The sequence below is a fragment of the Cervus canadensis genome, chromosome 18 (assembly GCF_019320065.1).
Source record: "Cervus canadensis isolate Bull #8, Minnesota chromosome 18, ASM1932006v1, whole genome shotgun sequence".
NCBI classification, from domain to species: Eukaryota; Metazoa; Chordata; class Mammalia; order Artiodactyla; family Cervidae; genus Cervus; species Cervus canadensis.
The window spans coordinates 12057542-12070803 of NC_057403.1; the positions used below are offsets into that span (position 1 = coordinate 12057542).

At 41.4% G+C, this 13262-nt stretch overlaps 1 protein-coding gene across 1 annotated transcript; it reads right to left on the minus strand.

The window, feature by feature from the left end:
* Nucleotides 1-11976: 11976 nt before the first annotated feature.
* LOC122420055 (olfactory receptor 5-like) lies at nt 11977-12915 on the minus strand. The gene has a single exon (XM_043434789.1). The coding sequence runs from the start codon at nt 12913-12915 to the stop codon at nt 11977-11979; it is 939 nt and encodes a 312-aa protein (XP_043290724.1).
* Nucleotides 12916-13262: the final 347 nt, after the last annotated feature.

Here is a 13262-nt window from a genome sequence, read left to right on the forward strand (position 1 = left end):
GAGAAGACACAAGTCCTGAATGAGTGTGCATTTGCATGATCTCGATTACGTCATCTGTGAAATGGAGCTCAAAGCTATGGGACCCCACAGAATCTTTGGTCCTTACGGCTACTAAACATGGGAACAGATGAGAAAGAGCTTTATAAAGCAAGGCACAATTATTCCTTTACATCTGATGACCTTAAGTGCTGTTTTCCGGATTGGATTTCTTTCTTTTTGTTTTGAAAAATGTTCCGGGACCCCAGAAGTTGTCGTGCTGTTTTCAGTAAAGGAAGACTCACAATTCCTTAATGTGAGACACTTCCTTCTCTAAACTGGGTTAGATTTCTAGAGGAAATTTGCCACTGTTTATTAGAGAGAAGGTCCAGCAGTAATGGTTTCTTTAAAAAAAAAAAAAAAAAAAAAGACCCATGAGATGACTTCCTGCGGGGAGTGGTTAAGAAATCTGCCTACCAATGCAAGCGTGTTTGATCCCTGGTCCGGGAAGATTCCACATGGCCCCCAGGCACTAAGCCCACGGGCTGCAACGGCTGAAGCCTTGACATTGCCGTAAGTGTGGCTCCACAACATTGAGAAGACCACCGCAACAGAAGCCCGCAACTAGAGCGTAAGCTCACCACACCAGAGAAAACCCGCGTAGCCAACAAAGACTCAGAGCAGCCAAAAGAATTAAAAAAAAAAAAAGGCCAATCGATAATTTTTCCCTGAAAATAAAAACTTCTAAAGATACCCCCTTCCAGGAAGAGAGGTCCTTTTTTCTAAGGAAAGAAAACAAATACATATGCTGAGAATCACTTAGCACTCCACACTGTGTGGCATTTTTTGGTAACACATGGAGATCAATGACTTTCGTGACCCTTCAAAAACAGGCTTTATTCTACCAGTTCATATACATAACTGAAACTCATAGGCAGCAAGTAACTTGCGCAAAAGGATGGAGTTACATAAATAAGGGATCTTTGCCTCTACTATTAATATGAGGAATTCACTTAGAGTTTTAGGTGACTGAGATACAGAGAGGGTGCTCTTTGGACTTATTTCTGACTTATCACTTATCATACGTTTGAAAATAGTGTGAAAGTGTTAGTCACTCAGTCGTGTCTGACTTTGCAACTCCATAGACTATAGCCCACCATGCTGCTCTGTCCATGGGCTTCTCCAGGCAGGAATACTGGAGTGGGTGCCATTCTCTCTGCCAGGGGATTTTCCTGACCCAGGAATCGAACCCAGGTCTCCTGCATTGTAGGCAGATTCTTTACCATCTGAGCCACCAGGGAGAAGCCCTATTCTATGTATTCAGGAGCAAATATTTATTGAGTGTATACTATACATGAGGTGCATGAAATCAACCAGTGAGTGTGTTCAAATTCTCATTCTAGGTAGTGAGGAATAGAGGAGGCTGACAGAGGACAAATACAGAATTTCAGCGGGTCAGTGCTAAGAAGAAAGCAAAGCAGGATGGTCTACAAGGTCTGAAGGAGGTTATTTTAGGATGGGCAGTCAGAGAAAACTTCTTTGAGGTGGGTAGTGACGTTTGAGCTTGTTTTTAACGAATGGGAAAGGATGAGTGAGCACTGAGCTGGCAGAAGAGTATTTTAAGTGGAACGAGGAAAAGCAATTGCAAAAAACTCAAGTCAGGAAGGAGTTCGGTGTCTTCAAGGAAAAAACAAAAAAAAGAAAAGCCAGTATAGCTGAAGGATAGAGAAGTAAGAGAAAGGGGAGGAAATCAGATTTCTTCCACCTAAATCAGCAAAACCTACTTCTCTGTAGCTTCATCTCCTCCCCAGCACTTTCTAAGCGACTCGTAGTGTCCCCATCTCTGTGCCAAACGCTCCCAGTGAGGAACTTCGCTGGTGGTCCAGTGGTTAAGGCCTCTCCTTCCAATGCAGGGGGTGTGGTTTCGATCACTGGCCGGGGAGATAAGATCCCGCATGCCTCAGAGCCAAAAAACCAAAACCTAAAACAGAAGCAGTATTGTAACACATTCAATAAAGACTTTAAAATGGTCCCCATCAAAAAAAAAAAAAAAAACACTCTTTAAATCACTCCCAATGAAAATTGTTTCAGAGGTAATCAGAATGGTAGAATGGAATAAAACCCAGAAACACACCAAGCAGGCATACAGACTTGATTGATGACATAACTTTATTGGAGATAAGTGAGGAAAAGGATGAACTTGGCAAGAAATGGCTCTCAAATAATTGGGGTACCCATGGAAACTCAACTGGCGCTGGGTGACAGCCTAGAGGGGTGGACTGGGAGGGAGGGAGGGAGGGAGCGGACACACGTGTGCCCGTGGCGGATTGATGCTGGTGTGTGGCAGAAACCAGCACAACACTATAAGGCAATCCACCTTCAATTAAAATAAATGCATGGTTTTAAAAAAGAAAAATAAAAAGAGATTGGAACCCTACATCACACAACACATGTGAAAAATCAGTTTCAGGTGAGCTAAAAAACACACATGTGGAGTGCGAACCTCGGAGATTTTAGAAAACCATGCAGAAGCATGCCTTTATGACATTGTGTGTGAGTTGGTCAGGCGTGTCTGACTCCGTGACCCCATGGACTGTAGCCCCCCAGGCTTCTCTGTCCATGGGATTCTCCGGGCAAGAATACTGGAGTGGATTGCCATTCCCTTCTCCAGGGGATCTTTCCAACCCAGGGATCGAACCCTGGTCTCCTGAAGCACAGGTAGATTCTTTACTGTTTGAGCTACAGGGAGATCTCTTTTATGACACTGGGGGTTTAGACTACAATAAGAAGACGGGAAAAAACCTTACACTTTAAAATTTTAAAAAATTAGCAGCATTGAAAAATTCTGAACACCACAGATTATTAGAGGAAAATCCACAAGCTGGAAAAAATATACTTGCAGTATACATAAGTGAGAAGGAAATGCCAGCTCACTCCAGTGTTCTTGCCTGGAGAATCCCATGGACAGAGGAGCCTGGCGGGCTACAGTCCATGGGTCACAAAGAGTTGGACACGACTGAGTGACTGATACCTTCACCTTCATGTATAAGTGTGGAGGGATCCTTGTGTAGGGTATACAGAGAAATTGGTCAGTTAATATGCAAAAAAGTTTTTTAGCAGAAAATTGGGCAAAAGTTCTGAATGTATACCTCACCAAAAAATATTCATCACTCAAAACATAAAAATATACTCACCTGATTAGGAGCCAAAGAAACGGAAATTAAAACCAAAATTAGGTACCACTTCATACCTGTGGAATTGGGATAACTACAAACTTCTGAAAATATTAACAATAGAAACTTTCATACACTGCCTCTGGGAGTCTGAATTGGTTTGATACCTTCAGGAAACAATTTGTCATTATCAAGTAAATGTTAAGACATGATTATGCCCCAGAAATTCTGTTTCCAAGCATATATATATTTCCAGAGTAATGTTCATAGAAGTACCATTTTACTAGCAAAAAAGAGAATGTAAACATTCCAAGTATTCAATAATAGAATCAAAAAGTGAATTGTGATCTCTTTCTATAAAGGAGTGCATGCGTGCTAAGTCACTTCATGTGTCTGACTCTTTGCAACCCCGTGGCCTGTATCCTGCCAGGCTCCTCTGTCCATGGGATTTGCCAGGCAAGGATACTAGAGTGGGTTTCCATGCCCTCCTCGAGGGGATCTTTCTGGCCCAGGGCTCCAACCCATATCTCTTTATGTCTCTTGCACTGGCAGGCAGGTTCTTTACCACTAGCGTCACCTGGGAAGCCCCTATAAAGGGGCATGATGTTAGATGTGGTTCTGATTCACTGCGTACAAGGGACTTCCTGCTTTGTTATTTTTATCCTGTGCCTCCTGGGTTGCATATTTTCTTTTGCATCTACTCACTATTCATATGAAAGTCATGCATAAAGAGACCTTCTACATGTGTTAAAATTCATGTCACTATACACCAAAGTATCCGTTTTAGGTGTGTTAATTTTCTATTGGAGTGTAATTGCTGTACAATGTTAGTTTCTGCTTACAGCAGGGGGAATCAGTCATAAGTGTACACATGTCCCCTCCATCCCGAGCCTCCCTCCACCCCCACCCCCGTCCCACCCATCTCCCTGTGTCATACAACGACTCCCCACCAGCTGTCTATTTACACATGGCAGTGCATATGCTTCCCTGCTACTCTCTCAGTTCATCCCACCCTCTCTTTGCACCACCGTGTCCACAAGTCTCTTCTCTATGTCTGCGTCTCCACTGCTGCCTGCAAATAGGTTCATCAGCCGTCTTTCTAGATTCCACATGTATGCCTTAATACACGATAGTTGTTCTTCTCTCTTTGACTAACTGTAAGGTTCTTAATTTCTCCAAGCCTGATTTACCCATTGCTACTGCTGTTCAGTTGCTCAGCGGTGTCCGACTCTTTTGACCCCGTGGACTGTAGCCCGCCAGGCTCCTCTGCCCATGGATTTCCCAGACAAGAATACTGGAGTGGGTTGCCATTCCCTTCTCCGGGGGATCTTCCCTACCCAGGGACTGAAGTCAGGTCTCCTGCATTGCAGGTGGATTCTTTACCACTGAGCCACCTGGGAAGCCCCCAACTTGCCTATTGCTTAAGATAATAATACTTGCATCAGGAATAAAAAAGATACTGTATGATGATAGCTTTCCTTTATTACCTATCTCTGTATGAAGGAATTTAGGTGCAGCATAATATAGTGTTTTTACCATGGCCCACAATAAGAAATACATTTCACATTGTGCACCTCCAGTCAAAATCACAAACACAGACAAGAGAGAAAGGGAGAGAAGTTTAACAAAAAATACTTACCCTTACTTTGAGTCCTCTAAAGATTTTCTCTTGTGTTCTCTGCCATGTGATTTTTATTGCTAGTATCAACCTAATACACTTATTTTATGAGCCTCAGTAAATATACTCTTGTTCAAGTTAACAGGAGGGCTTTGGAATTAAATTCTGGGTGTAGCCCGGGCTCTCTCTGACTTAAGCTCTCTCTGACAAAAGCTCTGATGGTCTGAGCCTCACATCTTTATCTTCAGTAGGGGGATAATAACCCTGACTCCTTCAGGCTGCCGTGAGGATTAAGCCCAAAATAGTCTCCGAGGCACCCAGCCAGTGTCTCGCACCCCAAAGGAACCTTATTAAGATGAAAGACTTCTTTTTCTGGTGGCAGGCTACCATCCACAGGATCTCAAAGAGTCGGACACGACTTGGCCACTGCTGTTGCTGTTGTTCAGTCACTAGATCGTGTCCTACTCTTTCTGACCCCCTGGACTGTAGCCCCCCAGGCTCCTTGGTCCATGGGACTTCCTAGGCAAGAATGCTGGAGTGGGTTGCCATTTCTTTCTCCAGGGGATCTTCCCAACCCTGGGATCCAACCCACATCTCCTGCACTGACAGGCAGATTCTTTACCTCTGAGCCACCTGGGAAGCCTCTATGCCTTGGACTCCCCACCAAACAGGTCTACTATCCATTCCTGGAATGAAGAATGCATATTTGGAGGAAGTACTATCAATGTATTGTTTTTTATTATGTTTATTTTCCCCTTTTGTGTGATCAGATAAAATAAACTTAGAAGTAGTGTGTTCATAGTTCTAGCAGAGCATTTTTTCTTGAGTAGTAAGACCATCAGTCCACATTATGCTGCAGTTGATAAGCAAGAATTGTTTTTATTACAGGATAATTGCTTTACAGTGTTGCAGTGGTCTCTGCAGTACATCACCTAGAATCAGTCATAATTTTGTGTGTGTGTATATATATATATACATATATGTATATATATCCATCCTCTCCCTCTTAAGCCTCTCTACCTCCCAAGAAATATTTTTGACAGGACTTCCCTGGTCCAGTGACTAAGACTCCAAGCTTCCAACAAAGGGGGCAGGAGTTTGTTCCCCGGTTGGGGAACTAACATGCATTGCAGCAAAAAACAAAACCCAAAACATAAAACAAGCGATATTGCATCAGATTCAATAAACACTTTAAAATGGCCCACATTAAAAAAATCTTTAAAATAAATAAATATTTGTATAGCTTCCAGTTGCTTCTGGTACAAACACTGTGGTCTGAAGAAGTCATATACAAACAAGTGTATACCCTGGACTCGATTTTTTTTTTTACTTTAAAAAAATTTATTTATTTTAATTGGAGGCTAATTATTTACAATATTGTGTGGTTTTTGTGATACATTGACATGAATCAGCCATGGGTTTACATGTGTCCCCATCCTGAACCCCCTTTCTACCTCCCTCCCCATCCCATCCCCCAGGGTCATCCAAGTGCACCAGCCATGAGCACCCTGTCTCATGCATCGAACCTGGACTGGCGATCTGTTTCACATATGATAATATACATGTTTCAGTGCTATTGTCTCAGATCATCCCACCCTCGCCTTCTCCCACAGAGTCCAAAAGTCTGTTCTTTACATCTGTGTCTCTTTTGCTGTCTCCCATATAGGGTCATCACCATATTTCTAAATTCCATAAATAAGCGTTAATATACTGTATTGGTGTTTTTCTTTCTGACTTACTTCACTCTGTATAATAGGCCCCAGTTTCATCCACTTCATTAGAACTGATTCACTAGCTGAATAATATTCCATTGTGTATATACACCACAGCTTTCTTATCCATTCTTCTGCCGATGGACATCTAGGTTGCTTCCATGTCCTGGCTATTATAAACAGTGCTGTGATGAACATTGGGGTACCCGTGTCTCTTTCAATTCTGGTTTCCTTGGTGTGTATGCCCAGCAGTGGAATTGCTTGGTCATATGGCAGTTCAATTTCCAGTTTTTTAAGGAATCTCCACACTGTTCTCCATAGTGGCTGTACTAGTTTGCATTCCCAGCAACAGTGTAAGACGGTTCCCTTTTCTCCACACCTTCCCCAGCATTTATTGTTTGTAGACTTTTTGATAGCAGCCATTCTGACCAGTGTGAGATGGTACCTCGTTGTGATTTTAATTTGCATTTCTCTGATAATGAGTGATGTTGAGCATCTTTTCATGTGTTTGTTAGCCACCTGTAGGTCTTTGGAGAAATGTCTGTTTAGTTCTTTGGCCCATTTTTTTGATTGGGTCACTTATTTTTCTGGAATTGAGTTGCATGAGCTGCTTGTATATTTTTTGAGATTAATTCTTTGTCAGTTGCTTCATTTGCTATTATTTTCTCCCATTCTGAAGGCTGTCTTTTCACCTTGCTTATAGTTTCCTTCATTGTGCAAAAGATTTTATTTTATTTATTTATTTTGTGTGTGTGTGTGCAAAAGCTTTTAAGTTTAATTAGGTCTCATTTGTTTATTTTTACTTTTATTTCCATTACTCTGGGAGGTGGGTCATAGAGGATCCTGCTGTAATTTATGTCAGAGAGTGTTTTGCCTATGTTTTCCTATAGGAGTTTTATAGTTTTTGGTCTTACATTTAGATCTTTAATCCATTTTGAGTTTTTTTTGTGTGTATGAGGTTAGAAAGAGTTCTAGTTTCATTCTTTCACAAGTGGTTGACCAGTTTTCCCAGCACCACTTGTTAAAGAGGTTGCCTTTTCTCCATTGTATATTCTTGCCTCCTTTGTCAAAGAGAAGGTGTCCATAGGTGCATGGATTTATCTCTGGGATTTCTATTTTGTTCCATTGATCTATATTTCTGTCTTTGTGCCAGTATCATACTGTCTTAATGACTGTGGCTTTGTAGCAGCACCTGAAGTCAGGCAGGTTGATTCCTCCAGTTCCATTCTTCCTTCTCAAGATTGCTTTGGCTATTTGAGGTTTTTTGGTACTTCCACACAAATTGTGAAATTATTTGTTCTAGTTCTCTGAAAAATACCGTTGGTAGCTTGATAGGGATTGCATTGAATCTATAGATTGCTTTGGGTAGTATACTCATTTTCACTATATTGATTCTTCCGATCCATGAACATGGTATATTCCTCCATCTGTTTCTGTCATCTTTGATTTCTTTCACCAGTGTTTTATAGTTTTCTATATATAGGTCTTTTGTTTCTTTAGGTGGATTTATTCCTAAGTATTTTATTCTTTTCATCACAGCGGTAAGTGGAATTGTTTCCTTAATTTCTCTTTCTGTTTTCTCATTGTTAGTATATAGGCATGTGAGGGATTTCTGTGTGTTAATTTTATATCCTGCAGCTCCAGTAATTTTCTGGTGGTGTCTTTAGGGTTTTCTATGGAGCGGATCATGTCATTTGCAAACAGTGAGAGTTTTACTTCTTCTTTTCCAGTCTGGGTTCCTTTTATTTCTTTTTCTTCTCTGATTGCTGTGGCTAAAACTTCCAAAACTATGTTGAATAGAGGTGGTAAGAGTGGGCAGCCTTGTCTTGTTCCTGACTTTAGGGGAAATGCTTTCAATTTTTCACCATTGAGGGTAATGTTTGCTGTGAGTTTATCATATATGGCTTTTATTATGTTGAGGTATGTTCCTTCTATGCCTGCTTTCTGGAGGGTTTTTTTTAAATCATAAATGGATGTTGAATTTTGTCAAAGGCTTTCTCTGCATCTATTGAGATAATCATATGGTTTTTAACTTTAAATTTGTTAATGTGGTGTATCACATTGATGGATTTGCAAATATTGAAGAGTCTTTGCATCCCTGGGATAAAGCCCACTTGGTCATGATGTATGATCTTTATAATATGTTGTTGGATTCTGTTTGCTAGGATTTTGTTGAGGGTTTTTGCATCTATGTTCATCAATGGTATTGCCCTGTAGTTTTCTTTTTTTGTGACATCTTTGTCTGGTTTTGGTATTAGGGTGATGGTGGCCTCATAGAATGAGTTTGGCAGTTTACCTTCCTCTGCAATTTTCTGGAAGAGTTTGAGTAGGATAGGTGTTAACTCTTCTCTGAATTTTTGGTAGAATTCAACTGTGAAGCCATCTGGTCCTGGGATTTTGATTGTTGGAAGATTTTTTATTACAGTTTCAATTTCCATGCTTGTGATGGGTCTGTTAAGATTTTCTATTTCCTCCTGGTTCAGTTTTGGAAGGTTACACTTTTCTAAGAATTCGTCAATTTCTTCCAAGTTGTCCATTTTACTGGCATATAGTTGCTGATAATAGTCTCTTATGATCCTTTGTATTTCTGCGTTGTCTGTTGTGATTTCTCCATTTTCATTTATAATTTTGTTGATTTGAATCTTCTTTTTTCTTGTTGAATCTACTAATGGTTTGTCTATTTTATTTATCTTCTCAAAGAACCAGCTTTTAGTTTTGTTGATTTTTGCTATAGTTTCCTTTGTTTATTTTTCATTTATTTCTGTCCTAATTTTTATGATTTCTTTCCTTCTACTAACCCTGGGGTTCTTCATTTCTTCTTTTTGTAATTCCTTTAGGTGTGAAGTTAGGTTATTTATTTTATTTTTCTCTTGTTTCTTCAGGTAAGCTTGTATTGCTATGAGCCTTCCCCTTAGCACTGCTTTTACTGAGTCCCATAGGTTTTGGGTTGTCATGTTTTCATTTTCATTGTTTCTATACATTTTTTTAATTTCTTCTGTGATTTGTTGGTTATCCAGAAGCGTGTTGTTTAGCCTCCATATGTTTGTATTTTTAATAGTCTTTTTCCTGTAATTGACATCTAATCTTACCTCATTGTGATCAGAAAAGTTGCTTGAAATGATTTCAATTTTTTTGAATTTACCAAGGTTTTTTAAAATTTATTTATTTATTTTAATTGGAGGCTAATTACTTACAATATTGTAGTGGTTTTTGCCATACATTGACATTGACATGAATCAGCCATGGGTGTACATGTGTTCCCATCCTGAAACCCCCTCCCACCTCCCTCACCATCCCATTCCCAGGGTCATCCCAGTGCACCAGCCCTGAGCACCCTGTCTCATGCATCGAACCTGGACTGGCGATCCATTTCACATATGGTAATATGCATGTTTCAATGTTATTCTCTCAAATCATCCCACTCTCACCTTCTCCCACAGAGTCCAAAAGTCTGTACTTTACATCTGTGTCTCTTTTGCTGTCTCCCATATAGGGTCATTGTTACCATCTTTCTAAATTCCATATATATGCATTAATATACTCTATTGATGTTTTTCTTTCTGACTTACTTTACTCTGTATAATAGGCTCCCATTTCATCCACCTCATTAGAACTGATTCAAGTGTGTTCTTTTTAATAGCTGAGTAATATTCCATTGTGTATATGTATCACAGCTTTCTTATCCATTCGTCTGCCAATGGACATCTAGGTTGCTTCCATGTCTGGACTCCATTTATATGAAATTCTGGCACAGGTAAGAACTAACCAATGATTTAAAAAGAAGCCAAAGTGATTACCTCTGGCAGAACTAACAGAAAAGGCGCACAAGGGAAAGTTCAGGGTGGAAAATGCCCTTTATATTAATGGAGGTGGTGATATACACATTCGTCAAAAAAAAAATATTGACTTGAACATTTAATATTTGTGTATATCACTGTACATAAATTTTATATACAGGAAACTAAAAACAAATATTAAGCACTAATTAATAGAGTTGCTTTTCAAAGAGGTATGGGTTAGAAGTCAGTTAATTCCTCTGCTCCAAACTGCAAAATAATATCCTTGTTCTTAGGAAATAAACACTAAAGCGTATATGAGTAAAAAGGTACAATGTCTCTAAACCATGTTCACATCATTTTGAAAGAAATAAATGGGTGTGATGGGGAGAAAAAGAGGGTAAGCAAATGGAGGAACACACAATTTGTGACAATACCACATCAAATATATTAGAGTGCTAAGCATCCTTGCAACTTTTTTGTAAGTCTGAAATTATATAAAAATAATGGTCAACAAACAAAAAAATGAAACTAACGAAACCCATAGTTGTTTGTCATGGTTTTTATTTAGCATATATATCTCAACCATATTTGTACATCAAACATAAAAATCTATCTCTTGGGATTCCCTGGTAGTCCAGAGGTTAAGACTCTGTCTTCCAATGCAGTGGCCACAGGCTGGTTCCCTGGTGAGGGGTCTAAGGTCCCACCTACTGCAGAGTGCGGTCAAAAAACATTTTTTAAGAGAATATTAAAACCTGTTTCTGTTAATTTTATAGCCCAGTGTTCACCTCAGATGAATGTAGTATAATGTATTTTATCCATTCACTTTTGATGGACACTTAGGTTGTTTCTGTTTTTTCATTACAAGGATGCAAAGAATATCATTGTATGTATTATCTATTTCTGTACGCCGGAACATACAGAAAGGTTGGGGAAATACTTGTCAGTTTTCTAGGAATAAACTGATGGGGTTGTTACACCTGCATTTCCCCCTTTACTAGTAAATTTGAGCCTCTAGTAATGTGAGTTGCCAGTCAATTACAGCTCATCTTTAATGACCTGCTTTCTTGTGGACATTGCTCCTTTTTCACAAGCGTAATTCAGAGTTTGCTGTTGATTGCTATAATAATCAATCAATAGCAATCAGTATATATTGATTGCTCATGTCTACCAAGTGGGAAATATTTTCTCCAGCATTTTACTTGCCTTTGATATTATGGCATTTGGAATCATAAAACATTTAAATTAAAACACGTTGTTGTTCAGTCCCTAAATTTGTTTGACTTTTTGAGACCCCATAGACTATAGCCCCCGAGGTTCCTCTACCCTCCACTATCTTCCAGAGTTTGCTCAAATTCATGTCCATTGAGTGGTTGATGCTAGGTAACCATCTCATCCTCTGGAGCCCCCTTCTCCTTTTGCCCTCAATCTTTCCCAGCATCAGGGTCTTTTCCAGTGAGTCAGCTCTTCAAATCAGGTGACCAAAGTATTGGAGCTTCAGCTTCAGCATCAGTCCTTCCAATAAATATTCAGGGTTGATTTCCTTTAGGATGGACTGGTTTGATTTCCTTGCAGTCCAAGGGACTTTCAGATGATACCACTCTAAGGGCAGAAAGTGAGGAGGAACCAAAGAGCCTCTTGATGAGAGTGATAGAGGAAGGTGAAAAAGCTGCCTACATTCAGGACATGAGGAGAGGTCTAATGTCCCAAAACCAGGATCAAGTCGAGTGGAGAGTTCTGAGCAGGGCCGCATGGACCTCCTTGTTCCGCAGGCAGTAGATGACCGGATTGCACATGGGCGTGGCCACTGTGTAGATGACCGACAGCACCTTGTTGAGGTCCATGGATCTGATGCGGCTGGGGCGGCAGTAGATGAAGAGGGCCGCCGAGTAGAAGATGCCCACCACCACCAGGTGGGAGGCACAGGTGGAGAAGGCCTTGCGCCGGGCGGTGGCGGAAGGCATGCGGAACACCGTCACCCCGATGGCCGAGTAGGAGGCCAGGGCAACCAGCAGTGTCCCGCAGAAGATGACAATGGCGGAGAGGAAGTCCACCAGCTCGGTCAGGGCCACGTGGGTGCAGGACAGGTTGAGGAGCGGGGAGACATCACAGAAAAATTGGTTGAGGACGTTGGGGCCGCAGTAGGACAGGCTGGCAATGCACGCTGTCTTGACCACTGAGACCAGCAGCCCACCAAGCCAAGACGTCCCAGCCAAGCCCAGGCAGACCTGGGGCCGCATGAGCAGTGGGTAGTGCAGTGGGCGGCAGATGGCCACGTAGCGGTCACAGGCCATGGAGGCCAGGAGGGCGCACTCTGTGCAGATGAGGGAGACAAAGAAGAAGAGTTGGGTCATGCAGGCTGTGAAGGGCACGTGGTAGGGTCCCGTCCACAGCCCCACAAGCAGGCTGGGCATGGTCACCGACACGTAGCACATCTCCAGGCAGCTCAGGTTGCCCAGGAAGAAGTACATGGGCTTGTGGAGCTCGGCGTGGCTGCAGATGAGGAAGACGATGAGGGCGTTCTCCAGGAGGGTCAGCAGGTAGAGGGTCAGGAAGATGAGAAACAGGACTTCCCTTGTTTCTGGGCTCGTGGACAAGCCCAGCAAGATGAATTCCTGGACCCTCGTCATGTTGCCCAACTCCATGGACCTCTCCATCTGCAGAGAGACAAAGTTTGCAGACATTCTGTTTTCTGCAGAGGCACAGTAGTGGGGGGGAGAAAGATATGTATATTAGGAAGACTTTCACAATGTGTGGGTGCCCTAGTGAACTGGCTGCCCAACTTCTCTTGGAAATTGACTGTTACAGAGAAATACACTTTAGATCCATGAAAGCAGACATCTTGGGTATTCTGCTTATTCTTTGTAGTGACTCTAGGTCTTAACACAAACTATGCCAACTGAAAATTGGAAAAATAACACCTCCAGTTGCTTGCATGCTAAGTCCCTTCAGTCCTGACTGATTCTTTGCTACCCTATGTACTATTGCCTGCCAGGCTTCTCTG

Excerpts from the sequence above, each read along its gene's own strand:
- LOC122420055 (XM_043434789.1), bottom strand. The coding sequence starts at position 12,915 with ATGGAGAGGTCCATGGAGTTGGGCAACATGACGAGGGTCCAGGAATTC.